The 24,875-nt window shown below is 34.1% G+C and overlaps 1 protein-coding gene and 1 pseudogene across 1 annotated transcript; both read right to left on the bottom strand.

Moving 5' to 3' along the window:
- Positions 1–9,393: 9,393 nt before the first annotated feature.
- Positions 9,394–10,198, bottom strand: LOC148265822 (secreted RxLR effector protein 161 pseudogene; annotated as a pseudogene).
- Positions 10,199–20,058: 9,860 nt separating this feature from the next.
- Positions 20,059–24,601, bottom strand: LOC110814210 (ATP synthase epsilon chain). The gene is made up of 2 exons (XM_088220601.1): positions 24,362–24,601; positions 20,059–20,269 (listed from the first exon to the last, which is right to left on the bottom strand). Exons 1-2 carry the CDS (start codon positions 24,543–24,545, stop codon positions 20,241–20,243), a joined length of 213 nt encoding a protein of 70 aa, XP_088076727.1. The 5' UTR covers positions 24,546–24,601; the 3' UTR covers positions 20,059–20,240.
- Between the last annotated feature and the right edge of the window lie 274 nt (positions 24,602–24,875).

Raw genomic sequence — 24,875 nt, 5'->3', positions numbered from 1 at the left:
AACACATTTTAACCAATTCTATCTTGTGTAATTCAAACACCTGCTATTATTTTCCTTTTATTTATCTCATATAACATTCAAATACATTTAAAATTTAAAAGGAAAACTCGTTTCAAGGCTGTTTGTTTGGTTGAGATTGTTTGTGTAATTTTTGGGGTGGTTTGGAACAACTCACCTCAATTGAGTTTATTTTCATCCAAAACTATTTGTTTCACTTAATTTGAGTGTTTTGGATGATAATTTGTGGTTCTATTAGAGAATTACAAGTTTTGTGCATTAAATTTCATATTCATCATTTTTTTTATTGCATCTTTAGTTTTCATTTAATATTTCTACCCATTTGCTTCTTATTACATCTTGAGGTAATAATATTGATTCATTGTTGCCTAATTAACATAAAAATCATAATACACTTATTTCTATATCAAGTGTGTGCTCTTCATTGTTTAGATTATTCTAGTTTGCTTCTAGAATTGAATTTGTGTATCTTGTTTCTTTAGTAATTCTTTGTTATATCTAATTAAAATTGAGTACATATGATAATTAATTATTGTTTGAATTTTTCCTTTTATATAAAGTTATAAAAGATTGCTTGAGTGGTAAAAAGCAAGAGAGTGTGAGCTCAAAATAGGGTAAAAATCAAAATTGAGTGAAACACGAGTGCCCATACTACGAGAGTAAACACGTGAGGGAGTGATTTGTGAGGTTGCAATCTATTTTGTTTGTCATTGAAATTTCATATTTTGAAGATGGAGCCACAAGAGAGTGAAAGAACATCAAAAGATCAAGAATTCATCCTCAAAGCAATACAACAACAATTTGAGAGGATTCAACTAGCTATTGGCAACATGAATGAGAAACTAGAGAAACAACAACATGAGTTAAATTCCATGAGAGGGGAAGCTTTCCAAACCAATCCAATGGCAAGAAGACTTCCAACACCATCTTTTGATGAGGAAGTGGAGGAAGAATTTGATGACCAAGCTACTTTGGTCAATGAAGGTTGAAATTATGGTAGGGGTCGAAATGATCTTGATAAAAATATTGGGAGCATCAAATTGAAAATCCCATCGTTTCTAGGCAAGAATGATCCGAATGTTTATCTTGAATGGGTACAAGGTTGAGCTTATTTTTGAGTGCCACAATTATTCGGAGGAGAAAAAGATAAAGCTTGCGGCCGTGGAGTTTGGAGAGTATGCCATTGTATGGTGGGATCAACTCATCATAAGTAAAAGGAGAAATGGAGAAAGACCTATTTCCACTTGGGCTGAAATGAAGGCTATCATGAGAAGGCGCTTTATTCCTACTCACTACTATAGGGACTTATATCAAAAATTGCAATGCCTTATATAAGGGAACAAGAGTGTAGAAGACTACTACAAAGAGATGGAGATAACCATGATAAGGGCTAATATTTAAGAGGATAGGGAAGCTACTATGGCAAGGTTCTTAAATGGTCTTAACAAAGACATAGCCAACATTGTAGAGCTTCAACATTATGTGGAGATTGATGATATGGTGCACATGGCTATAAAGATTGAAAGACAATTAAAGTGAAAGGGGAACACAAGGTAAGCTAACACTTATTTGGCCCAAAATTCCAATTGCAGGCCGAATTGGAGGGGAGATAACAAGGTTGTCCAATTTTAAAAAAGATGAAAAAACCAAGCCAAAAGATACTAATGATAATAAAAAAAAAAAAGTATTTTTAACTCCCAAACTCCTAGGAATAGAGATATCAAATGTTTTAAATGCTTGGATTTTGATCATATTGCATCCCAATGCCCAAATGAAAGGGTAATGGTGATGCATGGTGATGGTGTTGAAATGGATGATGAGAGTGATGTGGAGGATGAAATGCCTCTTTTGGAGGATTGTAGTGATGGCAAAATGCCTATGGAAGGTAGATTGTTGGTTTCTAGGCATGCTTTGAATACGCAAGTAAGGATTGATGATGAGGGGGTTAAGTTGCAAAGAGAGAATATTTTTAATTCTAGATGTCTAGTGAATGAAAAATTGTATAGCATGATTATTGATGGAGGTAGTTGTGTAAATGTGGCTAGTACTTTGTTTGTTGATAAACTGGTTTGAAAACTACAAAACATCCTAAACCCTATAAACTGCAATAGCTTAACAATAATGGGAAAGTGAGAGTTAATAAGCAAGTGAGGGTGTCTTTTACTATTAAGAAGTATAGTGATGAGGTGACATGTGATGTAGTTCCTATGCAAGCTAGTCATATTTTATTGGGTAGACCATGACAATGGGATAGGAGAGTGATGCATGATGATATCTCAATAGGTACATGGTAGAAAAAGAGGGCAAAAAGTATACTCTTCTTCTTTTAACACCTAAACAAGTTTTTGAAGACCAAATGAAACTTGAAAAGTCCCATGATGAATTCGCACAAAGAGAGGCCGAGAGAAAAAGAAAAAAAAAAAGAAAAGAGAGTGAGAGAAAATTAGAGTGGAAAAATGAAGATCAAAAGGAAAAAAAGAGAGAGGTACATTCGACCATAGAAAATAATGAGGGAAAGAAAATGAGCTTTTATGCTAAAATGAGAGATGTGAGAAAAGCTTTATTTTCTAACAAGTCAATGATTGTACTCATGTACAAGGAAGCTTGTTTCTCAACTAATGAACTTAACCATTCTTTACTAAGTGTTGTGGCTAAAGTTTTGTAAAAATTTAGTGATGTCTTTTCCGATGATCTACCTCAAGGTTTACCACCTTTGAGAGGGATTGAGCATCAAACTGACTTCATTCCCGGGGTTGCCATATCAAATAGACCAGCTTATAGGAACAATCCCGAGGAGACCAAAGAGATTCAAAGGCAAGTGGAGGAGCTCTTACAAAAGGGGCACATTCGAGAAAGTTTAATCCCATGTGCAGTGCTCGTCTTATTAGTACCCAAAAAAGATGGTAGTTGGCATATGTGTGTTGATTGTAGAGCCATCAATAAAATAGCGGTAAAATATCGACACCCAATACCTCGACTTGATGATATGTTAGATGAGTTGCATGGTGCTTGCATATTTTCTAAAATTAATCTTAAAAGTGGTTATCACCAAATAAGAATGAAACTAGGAGATGAATGGAAAACTGCTTTTAAAACAAAACAAGGGTTATATGAGTGGTTGATTATGTCATTTGGCTTAACTAATGCGCCAAGTACTTTCATGCGTTTAATGAACCATGTTTTACGTGAATTTATTAGAAAGTTTGTGGTTGTCTACTTCGATGACATTATTGTGTATAACAAATCTATTGATGAGCATGTTATGCATTTGAGGCAAGTGTTTGATACATTATGCAGATTTCAACTATATACTAACACGAAAAAATGTACATTTTGCATTGATCACATCATTTTCTTAGAATATGTCATGAGTACAAAAGGAATCGAGGTAGATAATGAAAAGGTAAAGGCTATTCAAGAGTGGCCGACACCTAAAAGTGTAAGTGAGGTGCGTAGTTTTCATGGTTTAGCAAGTTTTTATAGGAGATTTGTAAAAGATTTTAGCACCGTTGCTGCTCCTTTAACTAAAATCATAAAAAATGGGGTTTATTTGGGGAAAAAAACAAGAACATACATTTTCTTTATTGAAAGAAAAGTTATGCAATGCGCCTTTATTAAGATTGCCTAATTTTGATTCAAATTTTGAAATTGAATGTGATGCCTCTGGACTTGGGATAGGTGTTGTTCTTATGCAGGATAAAAGACCCATTGTTTACTTCAGTGAGAAGCTCAGTGGTGCACAATTGAATTATTCCACCTATGACAAAGAGTTTTATGCTTTGGTAAGAGCATTAGAGACATGACAACATTATTTGTTACTAAAAGAATTTGTGATTCACACTGATCATGAATCTTTGAGACATTTAAAAGGGCAAGACAAACTTAATAAAGGACATGCAAAATGGGTAGAATTCATAGAGTCCTTCCCATATGTGATCCAATATAAGCAAGGAAAAGAAAATATGGTAGCTGATGCGCTTTTAAGAAGATACAGTCTTATCTATACTCTTTCTACAAAGTTGTTGGAATTTGAGCATTTCAAAGAATTGTATGTACATGATAGTGATTTTTCAAATGTTTATGTGGCTTATAAACATGCGGCATTTCAAGACTTTTATAGGCATGATAGTTTTCTATTTAAAAATGAAAAATTATATGTGCCTAAAAGTTCTATTAGGGAGTTGATTGTTCATGAAACACATAATGGTGGTTTAATGGGACATTTTGGGATTGACAAAACTTTGAGCATTTTACATTAACATTTCTTTTGGCCTAATATGCGCAAACATGTTGAGAACATTTGTGCGGTGCATCTCATGTAGGTAAGCTAAGTTTAGAGTTCAACCACATGTATTATATATGCCATTACCCATTCCTACACATCCTTGGGTTGATATTTCTATGTACTTTTTGTTGGGTTTGCTTAGGACTAGAAAAGGTCGAGACTCAATATTTATTGTTATTGATCGTTTTTCTAAAATGACACACTTTATACCATATCACAAAACAGATGATGCCACACACATAGTGGATTTGTTTTTCCACGAAATTGTTAGAATGCATGGCATTCCTAAAACCATTGTGTCCGATAGGGATGTTAAGTTTTTAAGCCACTTTTAGCAAGTTTTATGGTCTAAACTTAAGACCAAACTTTTATTTTCTACTACTTCACATTCACAAACCAATGATCAAACTGAAGTAGTAAATAGAACACTTGATACATTATTACGTGCTTTAATTGGAATGAATGTTAAAACTTGGGAATATATGCTACCATTTGTTGAATTTACTTATATCGGAGTATACATTCTTCTACTAGGTTTTTTTCTTTTGAAATTGTGTATGGTTTTAATCCCTTAACTTCGCTTGATTCGTTGCCTATTCCTATAAGTGACATTTCTAATTTGGATGGACATAAGAAAGCAAAAATGGTTAAAGCAATTCATGAAAAAACAAGGCAGACCATTGAAAAGAAAAATGAACAAGTAGCATCCCATGTCAATAAAGGAAAGCGCAAGATTTCATTTGAACCTGGAGATTGGGCGTGGGTTCATATGCGCAAGTAATGATTTCCATCAAAACAGAAATCTAAGTTGGATGCTTGTGGGGATGGTACATTTCAAATCATAGCCAAAATCAATGAAAATGCCTACATAGTGGACCTATCAAGTGAGTATAAGTTTCAGCTACATTTAACATATCTTATTTATCCCCTTTTGAAATTGACGTAGGAATTGATTCAAGGACGAATCTTTTTGAAGGGATGGGGAATGATGCAAACAAGGCTAAAATCACTCAAGATACTCAAAGAGCATCAAAAGGTGACTTGGAGCAAATTTCAAATGATGTAAACACAAATAGAGTTCCAAACCTTAAAAGTTTCAGCGGACCAGTAACAAGATCAAAGACAAAGAAGCTTAAAGAGTTGCTCAAAGTTTTCACTCGAAAACATGTGTATGATGGGCTGGCCAATTGTAGAAAGTTCAAATATGACCTTTTTGAACAGCCCACATTCGTAACTTTAATTGGGTTTAAATAATTTGGGATAATTTGGGCTTGTTTGAGTCTTATTGGTAATGGGTGAATAAGCCTTGTGTATGGGCTGGATTAGTTGAGTTGTTTTAAGTATTTTAGATTGTTTTATTTTAGTTTGAGTTAATTAAGCCCATATAGTCAAGTGTAACTCATTTTGGGCTTAAGTCTTGTCTTAGTGTTATTACAAGAATAAGCCCATAACTATATAGTACCACAAACAATTAGTGGTGTTGGTTAAGAAGATTTGAGTTACAAGGAGTTACATAACAATTACATGCTTATAATTAGCCTAGTTATTGTTGGAGTTACAATTGTAATTATCACATAATTAGCCTAGTTATTGTGGGAGTTACAATTGTAGTTATTGTATTGAAACTTATCATTGATTTCTTTGGCTATAAATAGCAAATGAACTCTTCTTTGTGGACATCAGGAGTTGTAATTAAATATTTCAGAATTGAGTTGAGAGCGTTTTAGCTTTCTTTTTACTTTATGTACAAGGTGTTGATTTGGAATACAATTGTTATCACTTGTATTTCAATTTTGATTTTCTATTTCAATTGTTCTTGGTGCTTGTATGAATTGGGTTCAAGGAATATCATTTATCTTTCTTGGGTTCTATTTAACTTCTACCATTTGGGTGATTGAACAAATTTGATTCCTTTTTACTTATGATCTAAATTCTGCTTTAAACCGATTGAAGAGTTATAAGGTTTAAGCAAGGGTCTTGGTTTCGCATCACTCAGCCAACATAAACCTATTGACATTGAGGTTCTCATGAAACTAATAACCCAATGGTCATGGGTATTTAAAATGATGCCATCAACATTTCATTCTTAAGATTGTTCTTAGTCGAACCATCAGTGTTGAGATCATACGAGCCCACGGGAGGGACACGATACTCCGCCCATAGAAATCTAGCTAAGTTATCCTAAAAAATTTGTGGTAGAGTTTCCTATGAGCAATCTAGTGGTCTAGTGCCAAATAAATCATCTCAAAGTTAGTAGGGAGACTCAATGTGATTCCCATTCTAAAAAATGATTTTGTTCCTTTTCTTCAATAAAGTCCACGTCGCAGTGGGAATATAGCCTTCCAACTAGTAGTACCATGCATTCCTACGTTGATCTTCAAATACCAATAAATCCCTCTGTCAAATGGAAGAGAGAAAAAAGTATTAAAAAATCTAGTATAAACTAAGCCTCTTTATACTTGGTTTATCATAGGGCAATCAGGTATTATATGCAACACATTTTTTATGCTTTTATTGTAAGGGTGACACTGGTAATCCCTATTCAAGCTCTATTTTTTCTTCTCAACATTGATAAGAAGGCATTTCAAAACCAAAAACACTTAACTACTAGATATATTTAAGGACAAAAAATGCACCAAACAATTTTCCACCTCTCCTCATAAAGAGATTTTAGTGTATAGGCCAAAAAAGAGTATGTCAATTTGATGATAAACCTACAGATGTAAACCTGGACATAAGAGACCAATAAGACAACTTGGGAGAAGCTGGAAGCACGACTCAAGTTCTAGAGGGACCTATTACCCTACCTCGCACCAAAGACTTTCAAAACGCCTTCAATTTGCTTGCCCAAACTTGGATCACTCGGGAAATAGAATTTGAATCTCAAGAAATTGCAAGAACAGGTTCAAGAAAGCAAGAAGAGTCGTGACAATATCTGGTTTTGGTTTGGGAAGAGAATGAAGGAGCAGTCCCACTCACCCACGCAGGAACTACACTAAAAGAGGAAAGAGTGAGCTAGGTTTCTCTTTAAGGAGGCTTGAAGCCCTCTCCATGAACTCTGACTAACATGAAAAACAGAAGCAAAACAGATACTAAAAAGACACTTGTAACCAGAGAAGTATTCTCCTTACCGCAAGTATCTTCTAGTTTTCTAAAGATGTTTTCCCTAATTTGCAGCAAGAAGGAAAGTATGCATGGTTGCACAATAAGAAGGAAACTAAAAAGAGAGAAGAGGAAAAAGACCGCACAACATGGGAGAATGAGTGGTCTAAAGGAGATAAAGTCATACTAAAGAATTATAATATGCGCATAATAAGCAGTGGAAGATAAAGACAACAATCCAATTTGATCTATTTGTGCTTAAAAATTATATTGCAGGTAAAAAACTAAATCTAAAACATACCTGATAGCGGGTTCTCAAATTAAAATTGCTCGAAAATACAAACATTCTATGAGTATCCAAATCGAAACCAACATTTACAGTTCAACTTTTTGATTAACGGAATGTACGGACAAATTGAATAATATAAATATGTTAAAATTTTCTAACAAAATCTTAACAGAGAATTCACTATCTTTCTTTTTGGTGTGCGACTGATTTTCTAATTCCTTTCTCTTACTTTTCAAAAAACCCCACACACACACACATATATATATATCATATATATATATATAGGTGGCGTGGGTGGAGGAGTTCCTTTTGGACTCTCCCTGTGGACGTCCAAATTTATTTGGACTCTTCCACCTTTTTTTTTCTTTTGAACACCCAAAGACTTACATATTTATATATATATATATATATCTCATATATATATATATATGTTTCTCTTTTTTAGTTACTATTATTTAATAAAATAATTTTATAAATCAATTTAATTTCAAATTAAATTTTATAACAATCTCAACTATTACAATAGCCACACATATTATATTATTACATTAATAATATAATAACCCAAAAATAAATAAATATTAATTTTTAATTTCAAAAATAGAAAAATTCAATTTGTTTACAATATTAATTATACTCTCGGTACTAGCAAAAAATATAATAATATTCTATTTAGACCAAAAAATTTATTTATTTGATTAAATTAAATTCTCTAATTTAATTTTTAAATAATTAAAATAATTAATCTATTTAGCAAAAGTCAGAACACCCGTTACGTGCAACCTTATAGGTTCAACACTAAACCGGTAACAAATTGGTCAAACTAATTTACTAATTAAGGTTGACATCTAGCAACACTTCTCAACGACCGGATAGCATGAAATGTACAATTACTCTCAAGAACCTGCTAAAGAAATACGTAATATTTTATTCCGTCATTATTGCTCCGGGTTAACCCTAGGATATGGTTTAACTGTCCAATCTCAATAGGTAACCAATTATGTTTTATGTTAATTATAATTGACTAGTGAATGACATAAGAAACTCTTTTCTTCCTTCATTCAACTGCCCTAACCAAGATCTTAATTTAGTCATTATAATAAAGGACAACATAGAGCTTAAACTTTATCGAAGTTGACAGATTCCGTCTTAACCAATCATTAATTCTACAAGTATTTAATCACACTCAATATCGTTTCAACTATAGTTTTATGACTATAGGTGTACAGAATCAAAGTATAATAAATGACTTATCAATTACTATGATGATATCAAGTTTAAAAAAATTCTTACATCTTATCAAAATAAAAGAATACTCTATTGACAGTTTAAGGTAATATTAACCATTAGAAATTCTTAATTGGGTTGGTTCAATGATCATATCTCCATATGCATCATCTATATATGTGATTTAGTTAATGAGATCAACTAATCTTTATCTTATAGAGACCATCATATATATATTACTCTTACCGAATCATTAATGTCCCATTTTGATGATCCAACAACTAAGAATATTTTAAATTAAATAATAAAATATTTTACACTCATTATCAAGATCCTCATCTTGATGTAAAACCTATAAATTTAATTAAAAATTTTATCACATAAATTAAACGATATGATAATAAAATACTATTACCATATATTAAAATAGATTGTCAAATAATAATATATTCAATATATTAAACGAATAATTGGATCGTGGGCATAACACTTATATCCCCAACAATCTCCCACTTGCATTAATCCAATTTGTCATGTACTTCATTCCTAACTTCCACTTATGCTTGTCAAACTCTTTTGCACCAAGAGCCTTAGTGAGCGAGTCAGTTGGATTATCCTTTCCATCAACCTTTTGAATTTTAACATTCCCACGTTCAATAATTTCTCTAATCAAGTGGTACCTACGCAAAATGTGTTTGAACTTTTGATGCGATCTCGGCTCTTTTGCTTGAGTGATCGCTCCAGTATTATCATATAATAATGGAACTGGACCTTCTATTGAAGGAACCACACCAAATTCAGTTAAGAACTTCTTCATCCAAACAACTTCCTTAGCAGCTTCACTTGCCACTATATATTCTGCTTCGGTCACTAAATTAGCTACCGTAGCTTATTTGGAACTTTTCCAACTCACTGCACTACCATTTAAGGTGAACACATAACCAGATATATATTTGCTATCATCATTATCTTAAGCAAAACTTGCATCGGTATAACGTTCCAGTTTTAACTCAGATTCTCCATAGATGAGGAATTGGTCTTTAGTTCTTTTCAAGTACTTAATAATGATCTTTACCACTTTTCAATATTTCTCACCAGGATTTGCCTGATATCGGCTAGTCACTCCTAGTGCATAAGCCACATCAGGACTTGTACATGTCATGATATACATGATAGCTTCCATTGCATTAGCATACGAGACTCTACCCATTCTTTCTCTCTCTTTAGAGGTCTTAAGGAAATTCTCTCTACTTAGAGTAATTCCAGTGCCTATTGGTAAATAGCTCCTTTTAGAATTTTTCATATTAAATCTCTTCAAAATGGTATAAATGTACATAGACTCGAAAAGTCCAAGCATTTTCTTAGATCTATCTTTATAGATCTTTATTCCCAATATATAAGCTATTTCTCCCAAGTCTTTCATGGAGAATTATTCAGATAGCCAAATCTTTGTATTTTGTAATTCTGATATGTCATTCCCAATGAGTAATATATCATCTACATACAACACTAAGAAAATAATTGTACTCTCACTAGCTTCAAGGTTCCTCTTCGCATATAACAAAATTGAACTTTTCAATTATTTTGTTAAAAATAATATTCCAACTCTAAGATACTTGCTTTAATCCATAAATGGATCTTTATAGCTTACAGATTTTATCATCATCAGATGGGGATATGGAACCTTTAGGTTGTGTCATATACACATCTTTTTCCAACTCACCATTTAGGAAAGTTGTTTTCACATCCATTTGCCATATCTCATAATCATAGTATGCAGCTATAGCAAGTAGAATCCGAATTGATTTAAGCATTGCTACAAGGGAAAATGTTTTGTCATAATTGATTCCCTCCTTTTGACGATACTCCTTAGCAACAAGATGGGCTTTATAGGTCTCCGCCTTTCTGTCTGCTACAATATTTTTCTTAAAAACCCATCTACAACCAAAGTCCAAACTGTGTTGACCTTCATGGATTCTATTTCAGATTTTATGGCCTTTATCCATTTCTCATAATCAAAACCTTATATAGCCTTTTCATAGGTCTTGGGGTCATCATCATCATAATTAACCTCATTTGTTACATCATCTTGCATTAAAAGATTTAACATGTCTGGTGCACGATGTTGTCTATCAGACCTTCTGAGAGGTTCGTGTACAACTTGCTCACTTTGTACTAGATTAGGTTGCTATTCAATGTGATTTTGAACAGGTTCATTAACTAGTCCTTGAACAATGCTTATTTTTTGAATCTCAACCATTGGAGATGACAACTTCCTTGTCATCTTCAAAATATCTAGTAAAAGTTGCTCAACTTACTTCTCATGATCCTCTTTTTGTATTGATTCATTAGTTTCTTGAACTTCATCAAGTTCAATTTTTTCACTATAATTTCCTTCAAAAAGAAATTCCTTTTCCAAAAAGGTTGCTCCCCTGGCCAGAAACACTTTATGGTCGGATGAATGATAGAAATAATATTCCATTGTTTCTTTAGGATACCCAATGAATCTACACTTATCAGATCTTGAGTCAAGCTTATCAGTTTGTAATCTCTTAACATAAGTTGGACAACTCCAAACTTTAATGTGCTTAAGGCTCGGTTTATGTCTTTTCATATCTCATATGGTGTTGTAGAGACTGACTTAGTAAGTACTTTATTTAACAAATACGCTGCAGTTTCTAAAACATATACCCATAAATTAATTGGAATGACTGTAAACCCCATCATTGATCTCACCATATCTAATAAGGTTCGATTTCTTCTTTCGAACACTCCATTGTGTTGTAGTGTTCCAGAAGGGGTCCATTGTGGGATAATCTCATTCTCTTTGAGATATCTAGTAAAATTATCACTAAGATATTCTCCTCCTCTATCAGACCTTAGCACTTTAATGCATTTGCCAATCTGTTTCTCAACTTCATTATGGAATCTTTTGAATATTTCAAAAGACTCAGATTTATGTTTCATAAGATACACAAATCCATATCTTGACATATCATCAGTGAATGTGATAAAGTAAGAATATCATCATCTGGCTTGAGTTTTCATAGGGCCATAAATATCAGTATGAATTAGTCTCAATAATTCAGAAGCTCTTTCTCCACTTCCAATAAATGGAGATTTGGTCAATTTTCCTATGAGGCAAGATTCACAAGTTGCATATGATTCATAATCATATTTGTTAAGGTAACCTTCCTTACACAACTTGCTTATTCTTTTCTCTCCAATATGACCAAGCCTACAAGGCCAAAGATATGTATAATTTACTTAATTATCTCTTTTTCTCTTAAGACTAGAAACATGCAAAACTAAATTTTTATTTATATTAGGTAAGACATAAATACCATGTTGGAGATAACCATTTGCATATAAATAATCATCATGATAAATAAAACAAACTCCATTATTCAAAATAATATAAAAACTATGTTGGTCCAAAAAAGATATTGAAATTATATTCGAAACAAATTTAGGAACGTAATAATAATTCTCCAATAAAAGTACCTTGCCCGTAGGTATCCTAAGAGAAATTGATCATACAGCTAGAGCTGCAACTTTTGCACCATTCTCAACTTGAAGATTAACTTCTCATTTCTTCAATCTTCTGTTAATCTGTAGTTCCTGCAACATATTGTAAATGTTAAAATGACTACCAATATCTAATACCCATATAGATAGATTAATAGAAGTTAAAAAAATCATGAAACACTTTTCATTAAGGTCTTACCTTTAGGTTTAGTCACACCAACCTTAGGTATAGCGGACTTCTTGGGCTTCTTCTTACCCTTACTCTTCCTTTTAGAAGAGTTATCAACCAACATGACAGTTTCTTTCTTCTTCTCAGATGCAATTTGATTCTCATAATCAATCAACATATTGAGCATCTCATGAAAATCACAATCTATTTTATTCATGTTGAAATTAATAATAAATTGTGAAAAAGACTCAGGTAGTGACTATAAGATCAAATCTTGATAAAGTTATTTACCCAGTGTGCACCCTAATTTTTGAAATTCTTCAATAAGACCAATCACGTTCAAAACATGGGGCCCAACATGAGAGTTAGCAGTCAACTTAGATCCAAACAAATACTTAGATAACTGGTATCTAGCTGTCCTGTTTTGTGCACTATACATCTTCTTAAGATGATCGATGATTGCACGGGGATCCATATCCTCATGTTTCCTCTGGAGTTCAGAACTCATAGAAGCAAGAATAATGCATTTGACAGTAAGACAATCTGTCAAGTATTTCTAAAAATCCTTAACTGCCTCAGCATCATCCTCAAGTAGGGTCTCTCTAGCAGGCTTATTGATCATGTCAATAAGATTTTCATGCATGAGAACAATTTTCAGATTTTGGTCTCAGTCATCAAAATTTGGTCCAACCAATTTGTTGGCATCAAGTATACCACGCAGTGATATAACAGACATATTGAGAAATCTGAAATTTAAGAAAAGAAAATGTAATAATATAAGAATACATTTACATATATCATAAAGAAATGAATTTTTATCTAAATTATATTTCTACTAAATAAATCAAATAATTTTAAGAAATCTATATTTCAATTTAGTGGAATAAAGGAATCTTCTAACAATATGAATGAGCCTCTTAATAGTCAAGTCGATTCTCAGACATATTTTAAAGGTAAGTACGGTTACCAATTGTATTCCTATACAACTTCTATAAATTACTCTATACCAAATAGTTTTCTGGTTGTCAGGTCGTTCTTATTAATATAGTTGAGTTCAACTATCATAATGAACAAACAAGTAATAAAATTTTATATTTTTCGGATAGTTCAGGCAATTGATATAAAATTGAAATAATTATTTTCATATATGCATCTTATGCAACAAATTATTTTATTTTATTTTTGAACTACAAATCTCCTGATTATCAGACTGTTCTTTGTAAATAAAAATAAATAAATTTATTTATTTTGATGATAAACTATATAATAAAATATCTTATATGCATCTTATATTTTATTATCATAAATTAATTTTAAATTAGATAATATAATTATCAAAATAATTATAAAAATATAATGATCAAATTACTAGTATAAAATTAATTTTATTTAAATTATCTACATACAATTAGTCCTAATAAATTTACATCATATGTAATACTTAATTCAAAATTACACAAAGGACAAACATACATGTAATAATTAAAAATTAAATATGATATATATTTATTATTAAAAATTTCGAAAATTATTGTAAATATATAGATAAAATATTCAAAAATAATAATTTTTATGAGTCACACATTACATACACCTATACATATCTATATATATATCATATATACATATATTGCTGCAGTGGGTACAGCCCCTGCCCAATTTTTCTTCGTTATATATGTACATAGCATGTATATATATATATATTTATATTTGGTGCGGGAGTACAGCAATTGGAAAAAAAAAAAAATTATTTATCTATATATCTAATATATATATATATATATTGCAGTTACCGTAATTTTTAAGCAGCTACGTTAATTTTCTAGTAGCTTAAGTTCTAATATCAAAAATTAAAATTTAGTAATATAATTTAAATACAAAAATTCATAACTATGATGCTATTGAAAGATTATAATATGTGAATAATATATAACAAAAGATAAAAATAATAATTTAATCTGATCTATTTATATTTAAAAATTATATTATAAATAAAAAGTTAAATTTAAAATATACTTAATAACGAGTTTTTAAATTAAAATTGTTTGAAAATATAAATACTCTATGCATACTACACTAAAATTAATTGTTAACTGTATCTACACTAAAATTAACTTTTATCTTTCAATTTTTTAATTAACAGAAGGTACAGATAAATTGAATAATATAAATATATTTTCTAATTACCTTCTCTTACTTTTCAAAAAACCTCACACACATATATATATATATATATCATATATATATATATATATAGGTGACATGGGTGGAGTTCCTTTTGGACTCTCCCTGTAGACGTCCAAATTTATTTGGACTCTCCCTGTAGACGTCCAAATTTATTTGGACTCGTCCACCCTTTTTTTTTCTTTTTAACACCCAAAGACTTATATATATATATATATATATAGATAGATATATATATATTTCTCTTTTTTAGTTACTATTATTTAATAAAACAATTTAATTTTAAATTAAATTTTATAACAATCTCAACAACTATAACAATAGCCATATTATATTATTACACTAATAATATAATAACCTAAAAAAAATAAATATTAATTTTTAATTTTAAAAATAGAAAAATTCAATTTATTTACAATATTAATTATACAATCGGTGCTAGAAAAAAATATAATAATATTTTATTTAGATCAAAAAATTTATTTATTTGATTAAATTAAATTTTTTAATTAAATTTTTAAATAATTAAAATAATTAATTTATTTAGCAAAAGTCAGAACACTCGTTAGTGTGCGACTCCATATGTTCAACACTAAACCAGTAGTAAATTGGTCAAACTAATTTATTAATTAAGATTGACATCTAGTAACACTTCTCAATGACCGGATAACATGAAATATACAATTACTCTAAAAAACCTGTTAAAAAAATAAGTAATATTTTATTTCGTTATTATTGCTCCGGTTTAACCCTAAGGTATAGTTTAACTGTCCAATCCCAATAGGTAACTAATTATATTTCATGTTAATTATAATTGATTAACGAATGACATAAGAAACTATTTTCTTCCTTCATTCAACTACTCTAACCAAGGTCTTAATTTAATCATTATAATAAATGACAACATAAAGTTTAAACTTATTACCGAAGTTGACAGATTACGTCTTGACCAATCATTAATTCTACAAGTATTTAATCATACTTAATATCCTTTCAACTATAGTTTTATGACTATATGTGTGCAAAATCAAAATATAATAAATAACTTATCAATTACTATAATGATTTCAGGTTTAAAGAAATTCTTACATCTCATCAAAATGAGAAAATACTCTATTGACAATTTAAGATAATATTAACCATTAAAAATTCTCAATTGGGTCGGTTTAATGATCATATCTCTATATGCATCATATATATATATGATTTAGTTAATGAGATCAACTAATCTTTATCTTATAGAGACTATCGCATATGTATTAGTCTTACTGAATTATTAATGTCCTATTTTGATGATCCAACGACTAAAAATATTTTAAATTAAATCATAAAATATTTTACTCTCATTATTAAGATTTTCATTTTGATATAAAACCCATAAATTTAATTAAGAATTTTATCACATAAATTAAACAACATGATAATAAAATACTATTGTCATATATTAAAATAAATTATCAAATAATAATATATTTGAGTTTCTGGTTATTGATGTATACGCGAGATTTTGGATTACGTTATTGATCCTGAGTTTCACATCACCTACCATCTTTCAAATGCAATAAATAGGTTTATCAAGCACGAAGCTAATAATGTTAACATGGATTGGAGCAATATCCAAACAAACCATAAATGGGAGAAAATCAATAAATTCTCTCCATTTTAATATCCATCCTAATTAACGTACGAGTTCATCATTCTTTTAAGCGGCCTTCAAGAATAGTAGAGGTGAAGGAGTAATGGCTTATCATCAATCCAAATATCATGTCAAAAATTAGTTGACCTCTCATAGCCAAGACCATATCTCAGAGTTAAGAATTCTCAAGTGCTTAAGGATGTGCTTCCAAATAGGTGAACTTATTTAAGAGAGTTGTAACACCCAAGTAAAATAAAATTTTATTTTATTATTATTATTATTATTTTATTTTTATTTATTTGATTTTTATTTAATTTAATTTAATTTAATTTGATTTAATGAAAATAAAAATAATAATAATGATAAAATTGAGTAAAAATATTAATTGGATTTAATTGAAATTGATTTTGGGAAAAAGTGGTGAAAATTTGGATTCTGGATGTGTTTTTGAAAGGAAAATCGGAAACTGGGGGTCAAAACGCAATTTAAAAAATTGTGCCACGTCAGCGGCCCAGTCAGCAGCTCCGGCCAACCAGGACACGCCGCGTGGCAAGAAAACGCTGACCAGGGAACGGGCCACGTGGGCGATCCGTGTGCGCGTGATCGGACGGCCCAGATCCGTTCCCGCGCGCACGGACCACTCAGATCAAACGTGCGCACGGACGGCCCAGATTCACGCGCACGGACGACCCAGATTCAATCAGGCACGGACGGCCCAGATTGCATCGCGATGGACGACCCAGATTTAATCTTGATGGACGGTTGAGATTAAAAGGCAAAGGGTATAAATAACCCCACCCACACATGACCACAAAAACCTTAGCCGCTAGTGCCTCGCCGGAGAAGAAGAACCAGACGCCAGAGGAGCCGGCCGCCGCCACCCGCCGCCGCACCGGGGAAGTTTTCGACCGCCAATCGAGGTAAATTTTCTCTCCCTGGCTCATTTTTCGATGCTGAGTCCGCTTATAGCCAAACCGAAGCCAAACCACTGGCCAAACGTTCGGAAAACCCAGCCGAAGCCCAGCGGCGCCGCCGCATCCCTCCTTTATTTTTGCCTCCGATGAGGCCCTTCCTGGCCTCCGTTCGATGCAAATTTTATACAACTGTGATCACCGTTCTTTTCTCTACAGGTTGATCGGAGCCAAACATCAAAACGCAACTCATGCCGGAGGAGCCGCCGCACCCGAGAGCACCGCCGCCGGTAAGTTTCGGTTTTTCGTGATTTTTTGGCCCACCGAGGGCCCTAGGGTTGTTTTATCACTGGGACCGATGAAAGTGTGGCCGAATTCGGCCAAAAACGGCCAACCTAAGGCGAATCGTCACTGCAAGCGGCGACGCCGTCGCCAAAGCACGGCGGAGCCGCCGTGCCGGAATTTCGATATTGGCCGAAAGGGGCCCTAGGTCTGATTTGGGATTTTTGGGACACGTGCAGGTACCGGTAGTGCGTTTCAATTTTTCGAAAAAAATTCAGAGAAATTAGGGACAGCCTGTAGGCACACTATAGAGTCGAATTCAGACCCCAAAACAGGTAAGGACCCCTCACCCTGTTTTCTATCACGGTATTAAAGTTAAATAAATAATTAAATTGTACTTTGTGACTTTATAGATGTATAATTGATTAAGGTTGCCAATGGAGTCCGAGTCTGATACAGTGTTGGTCTGTTATTGTTTGGTCTAATTTCTAGTATTAAATGCAGCATGATGTTTGATGTAATTATGTTATGGTCTCGTATGCATGAACTATGATTTCTTTTATTATGGTTTGTATTATGGTGAACCTGATACTGTGTTTTCTTGTTTGGTGTCAATTACTAGTTTACATGTTGTGTATGATTGGATGATTGAGATAAAGAAAAAAGACAAAAAAGTTATGTGAATTGATAAGTGGAAAATGTGGACAGTCTGACTAGATATCCTGGGAGATGGTGGACGGACCAGGTCCGTAGGGAACCCTATTGGAAACGCGGTCTCTCATACCGAACGGGGTATGGAGACCTTATGTGTTTTGGCGTCCATACCCGATGGGGTATGGGGATGACCCGTTTCACCCTCATACCGGACAGGGTATTGAGGTTCATGGTTTTGGCGCCCATACCGGACGGGGTATGGGAACGACCCTGAAATCAGGTTGTAATGTTAAGGGTTCACGGGTAGCGGGGACCCCCCTATGGATCCCCATGGATAGTAGGCTGGTAAAAGAGGAAAATATGTTGTTTAATGATTGAAATGCAAAGGCGTGGTAAGTGTTATGTTATACAGTTTATATGATTTCATGATGATGATAATGTTATTGCTTTCATATGTCATTTTCATGGATCCCACCGAGGTAAGTGAACAGTAAAAGTTTTTATATTAATAAACGAGTTCGTCATAAATTATGTTTCATTGCTCATTTTTGTTTTCTACCCACCTTTACTTTCGTGGCGGTGAGATAGTGTGATGTCTTTACTGGGCTGGTGTAGCTCATTCTTTATTTAACTATTTCAGATCAGGAAGATATTGTTCCCGAGTCCGTTCCGCAGGAAGACGGTGAAGGGGATGCTTAAAGACTCAATAGTTATATTTATAGTTCTTATCTCGAGTATTTCTTTTAGTTAGTTTGTTCTTTCATGTTTTGAGTACGTTTGGTTATTGTATAAGAGATGTTAATCAAAATTTTTATTACGCTTCCGCATTTGACATTTTTAATACATATATTTCATTTAAATTTCCGGGTCCGTTACAGCGTGATCAATATTCACTACACCTCACTTAATAATTTTTACTATGAATGACTTGCGACCATAAATTATTGAGTTCAGTAAAAAGCTTCCAAGCAAACTTTAGGAGGAGGCCAAGGTTCTAGATACTCATGTTGTGGATCTTAAGACCCCATTATCTTTAAGTAGGCAAATCATAGCTCAATTCATAAGATTGATCTTCATATCCCCTTCTTTTCACCAATTTAAACTTAGTAATCAATATCAATTAAGGCCATCTGCAAAATATATGAGGAAATTGAGTTAAGTAAAGACTCAAATTTTGTATGTTTTGTTGACAAGATTCATTATACTATGATGAATATTTTCATACATTATGGCACAGATTATGTTACACCCTAATGTTTTATGACAAGTTCACAAACATTTAACATTTATTTCAAACATATTTTATTTTTATTTAATCTTTAAATTTAATATGTAAAATTAATTTTCATGTACACATTTATGCCTTCACTTTCAAGAAAATCACATGTTGAGAAAATAAATAACTTAGATTTAATATAAAATATCATTTTTTTTATACTCTCACCTATTTATGAAATTAAAATTTGAAGCAACTCAACCAAAATTCTTTTAGTTAATATGTTCTTCTCTCCGCCTCCCCCGACCTCCAACCTCCCACCTCAAAAATCATCTAATCTGTTGCCCTATAATTTTAGCGGACTGGCTGCAAATGCCTTATATGAAGACGACATTGCCAATTTAAAATACTTATAAATGAAACCCACTGCAATTAATAACAGAAACTTCTTGATCGACTAGACTTCTGAGACGCAGCCTCCTGTCAACGGTGGCTTGTTTTTGCAACATTATAGTTATCACCACTTTCACATCCTGGCTGATGGCACCACAAGTACATAGTTAAAAAGTAAAGAAATGCCAATTGAATTATTACAGGTGCAATTCCTTGCAAAGCTCTAAATCCAGACCTTCTCCTACACGGTTCAGGATTAAAGACCAAATGGAACTAAATCCATTGCAACAACCAAATGAAAAAAATAAACAAGAGATTTCCAGTTCAAATAATCATCCCATCAGCTTCATTCTTCAGGCGTATCAGAACGGATGGCTGTTCACAAACAAGCAAAATGTATATCATCAAATGATCTGCTAATAGTAATATCCAAGAAAGAGAAATAAAGAAATTGCCAATCCAAAGAAAACTTCCAATGACTATCAGCAGGCTGAGAAGCAGAAACAGCATGCAAGCAGCAAACAACCAAGTTTATTGACCGGAAAATAATATCCATAAAACAGAATGTTTGAATGACCATTTTCTTTGATCATTTTTTTAAAATAAATTTTCTTTGGTCATTTTCAAATGTTCCGAGTTTTTTGCATGTCCAAAAACCATTTATATGAATACAGATGCTTGGTGCTTCTGCTGATACAAACTCATAGGCAACCTTAAAGGACGTGTATTCACACATGCTCACATACAACAAGATGTAATAAGATAAACAAGTTGTTAGTTATACATGTTGATTGCAATAGGACCTACTCAACAAATTAAGTCAAAAAGGTGGAATGAACCCAAGCATTTAAACTCCATCCAGACTGTGGGTCATGTGTATATAACAGGTTTTAAGCATAACGGTAATTAGATAATCCACTATATTTGCTAGATGCAAATGCAACCACAAAAAAAGGTGATTTAACTCTACAATGAAGTACAAAATGTTCTTTGACCAGAAAATAAGATTTGGAACCAAATCATACAAATAAGAACAGAAATCAGACACACAACACCACCACCACAACCACCCAGAAATTGTTGAAGGCATGAATTTTAAAGTTGGACTGGAAACACTAAACAGAGCGTGCTATTATCTCTTTTATTTGAACTTGAAGATCAAGATAGGTTAAATAACGATGGTGGCAAAGATTCATGTGCTCATCATTACAACCACCTCAACTGCCATGACCCAAAAACAAATTCTGGTAAAAGAAGGCATGGATTTTAGACTTGGACTGGAGGACTGGAAATACTAACCAGACAGTTACTTTTGCTCCTTATTGGACTTTGCATCAAGATAAGTTATACAGGTATGGCCCAGAAAATATTAACACAATCTTTTTATGTAAACTAAATAGCCTAAAAGCAAGTGGCAAAACCAGTTAGCATAATGAAGGAACCACCACATGATTCCTGGGATTCATACAATACAGAAAAAAAATAAATGAAAAGCAAAGATACCCAAGCAACAATCTCTACGGATACGTTTGGAACAAATAAACTTCTCCTTTGGAATTCGTTTGCAAATGCATACTTAGTTCAAGCATGAATGTAATGCCCGAAAAGAGAAAAAAAAAAAAAAAAAAAAAACGCGTGTCACGTCAGCAGCCACGTCAGCAGTCATGGCCAACCAGGACCTGCCACGTGGCAAAACCACGTCGACCGGGGATGGACCACGTTGGCGATCCGCGTGCGCGCAATCGGACGGCCCAGATCAATCGCGCGCACGAACGGCTCAGATTTAATCGCACGGACGACCCAGATTTAATAAAAAACGAACGGCCCAGATTAAATCAAAATGAACGGCTAAGATCAAAAGGCAAAAGGGTATAAATAGAACCCCCACACCAGACCACAAAAACCCTAGCCGCCTGCCCTCGCCGGAGAAGACGAACCAGAGCCGGCCGCCGCCGCCCGCCGCCGCACCGGGGAAATTTCCGACCACCGATCGAGGTAAATTTCACACCACCGACTCGTTTTTCCACGCTGATTCCCCCTGTGGCCAAATCGGAGCTAAAATCCCGGCCAAACGGCTGGAAAACACGGCCGAAAGCCAGCGGCGCCGCCGCACCCCTCCTCGGGTTTTGCCTCCGATGAGGCCCTTCCCGGCCTCCGTTTGATGCAAATTTTGTATCACCGTGATCACCATTCTTTTCTCTACAGGTTAACCGGAGCCGAATCACCAAAAGGCGAACCTCGCCGGAGAGCCGCCGCACCCGAGAGCACCGCCACCGGTAAGCTTCGGTTTTCCGTAATTTTTTGGCCCCCCGAGGGCCGTAGGGTTGTTTATTCACAGAAACCAATGCAAGTGTGGCCGAATTCGGCCGGAAACGGCCGAAAACGGCCAACCCGAGGTGAATCGCCGCCGCAAGCGGCGGCGCCGTCGCTGGAGCACGGCGTAGCCGCCGTGCCGGAGTTGCGATATTGGCCGAAAAGGGCCCTGGGCCTAATTTGGGATTTTTTGGAACACGTGCAGGTACCGTTAGTGCGTTTCAGCTTCCCGGGAGAAATTCAGGGAAAATTGGGAACAACTTGTAGGCGCACTGTGAAGCCGTGTTCGGACCCCTAAACGAGTAAGGACCCCTCACCCTATTTCCTATCACGGTATTAAAGCTTAATAAATAATTAAACGGTATTTTGAGACTTTATAGATGTATAATTGATTGAGGTTGCCAATGGAGCCCGAGTCTGATACAATGTTGGTCTGTTATTGTTTGATCTAATTTTCAGTATTAAATGCAGTATGAGGTTTGATGTTTTCATTTCATTGTTTCGCGTACATATTTTACTGTTTTACTGATTATGGATTGAACGACTGAGATGTTGATGCTGTATGTTGTCTGTTATGCATAAATTACCGTTTTGCTTGTTTGCATGTGGATTGATGATACTGACTGAGGGAAAAGAGAATGAAAGATTATGTAAATGGGTAATTGTATAATGTGGTCAGCCTGACTAGATATCCTGAGAGATGGTGGACGGACCGGGTCCGTAGGGAACCCTACCGGGATTGTGGTCTCCCATACCGGACGGGGTATGGAGATCTTATGTGTTTTGGCGCCCATACCGGACGGGGTATGGGGACGGCCCGCTTCACCCTCATACCGGACGGGGTAATGAGGTTTATAGTTTCGGCGCCCATACCGGACGGGGTATGGGGACGGCCCTGGAATCTGATTACAAGTATTAAGAGTAACGGGTAGCGGGACCCCTATGGATCCCCATAGATACTAGTAGGCTGGTGAATGAGGAAAAGTAATTGTGAAATGATTGAATTGCAAGGGCGTGATAAATATTATGTTACACAGTTTATATGATTTCATGATGATGATAATGTTATTACTTTCGTATATTGTTTTATGAATTTCACCGAGATAAGTGAATGGTAAAAGGTTTTATTACTGATAAAGGAGTTTATTGTAAATTATGCTCCATTGGTTTTTTTGTGTTTTCTACCCACCTTTATCTCCGTGACGGTGAGATATCGTGATGTCCTTACTGGGTTAGTGTAACTCATTTCTTATTTAATCATTTCAGATCAGGAAGACATTGTTCCCGAGCCCGTTCCGCAAGAAAACGACGAAGGGGACGCCTAAAGACTCCAAAATCATATTCATAGCTTACTTTCGAATTTCTCTTTTAGTTAGTTTGATCTTTTATATTTTGAGCATTTTTTTCTGGTTTCAGTGTAAGGGATGTTAATCGAATTTTGACTTCGCTTCCACATTGACATTTTTAATATACATTTCATTTAAAATTTCCGGGGCCGTTACAATGAAAGAATGAAAATCCAACAGTAACTAAAACTCAAATAATACTTTTCAAACTCCATCACCTTTGATGTAATTTGAAATCTATTTTTCAACTCAAGTTGAAATTTATTTGGAGAAGAATTCTCATCCTTCAGGAGTTGAGTTTTTATCTTTTACGAGTTAAACTAAATAAACAATGCCAAATGAAATTCAGAAATAGCTCATTTGTTTCAAACAAACCCTAAAGGCAGCAAGAATTACAAGGACCGTTTTTTTAACATCAACCTTCAATCCATGCCCGCTTCTTCGCAGAGCAAGATGTGCTTCGGAAGAGCTGAAGAAAAGCTTCTTTTTTTTTTTTTTTCAAATAACATCTCCGATTCTGTCATATTAGAGGTTATACTAATAGAGGAAAAATAAAAACTTGTTTATACCATGATTTTCCCAATGAACCACCCTCGTTCTTAAGCAAAATAACCCAGTATGCTAGATCAATAAAATTCATTCATCAAAAGAACAACAAAACTAAATGAACTCAAACGAGAAAAAAAAAAAAAGAACTGAAGATTCCAATTGAAATAAATCAAAGAACCAAACGAAACCTATATCATCAAGACAGCTCCCAGATCTACACACACAGATATGATAAAGAAGCAGTAGAAGGAAGATATACTTGGTTTTTGAGGTTTGCCGTCTGCCCATTTCGATACAGAGAAGTGAACCTTCTCGCGATTGAGAGCTTCGCTTTTGTAAGGTTCTTTGAGGCAGTTCCTGACAAGATTTGCGCAAATGTTGGAGTACGTTATGTAGGTCATCCCTGCTGCCCTCCAAAACGGAACTGCTGCATTCGAAGCCATCTTCTTCCTCTGAGAATTTCTCTGTTACGCTTGTGTGGAAAAGAAAAGAGGAATTAGGGAAAATCAGACACATCTATGCCAGTTTCAATGACTCGTGACTCGACCCACATCAAAATGGGCCCGGCTCAATGAATTGTATTCTCCTGACTCGGTCCACATCAAAATGGACCGGGCTCAATGGATTGCATCCTCCGGACTCGATCCACATCAAAATGGACCGGGCTCAATGGATTCATCCTCCTGACTCGACCCACATCAAAATGAACCGGGCTCAAGGAATTGCACCCTCCTGACTCGATCCACATCTAAATGGACCGAGCTCAAGGAATT

The sequence above is a fragment of the Carica papaya genome, chromosome 5 (genome assembly GCF_054855325.1).
Source record: "Carica papaya isolate Zhongbai chromosome 5, ASM5485532v1, whole genome shotgun sequence".
NCBI classification, from domain to species: Eukaryota; Viridiplantae; Streptophyta; class Magnoliopsida; order Brassicales; family Caricaceae; genus Carica; species Carica papaya.
This window is presented reverse-complemented; position numbering and strand designations above follow the sequence as displayed.

What these genes read in the sequence shown, in the direction of transcription:
- LOC110814210 (XM_088220601.1), bottom strand. Translation starts at nt 24,545, where the DNA reads ATGGCTTCGAATGCAGCAGTTCCGTTTTGGAGGGCAGCAGGGATGACC. An exon ending in CGGCAAACCTCAAAAACCAA is followed by an intron (nt 20,270 to 24,361) that starts GTATATCTTCCT and finishes GTTTGTGAACAG; the next exon opens with CCATCCGTTCTGATACGCCT.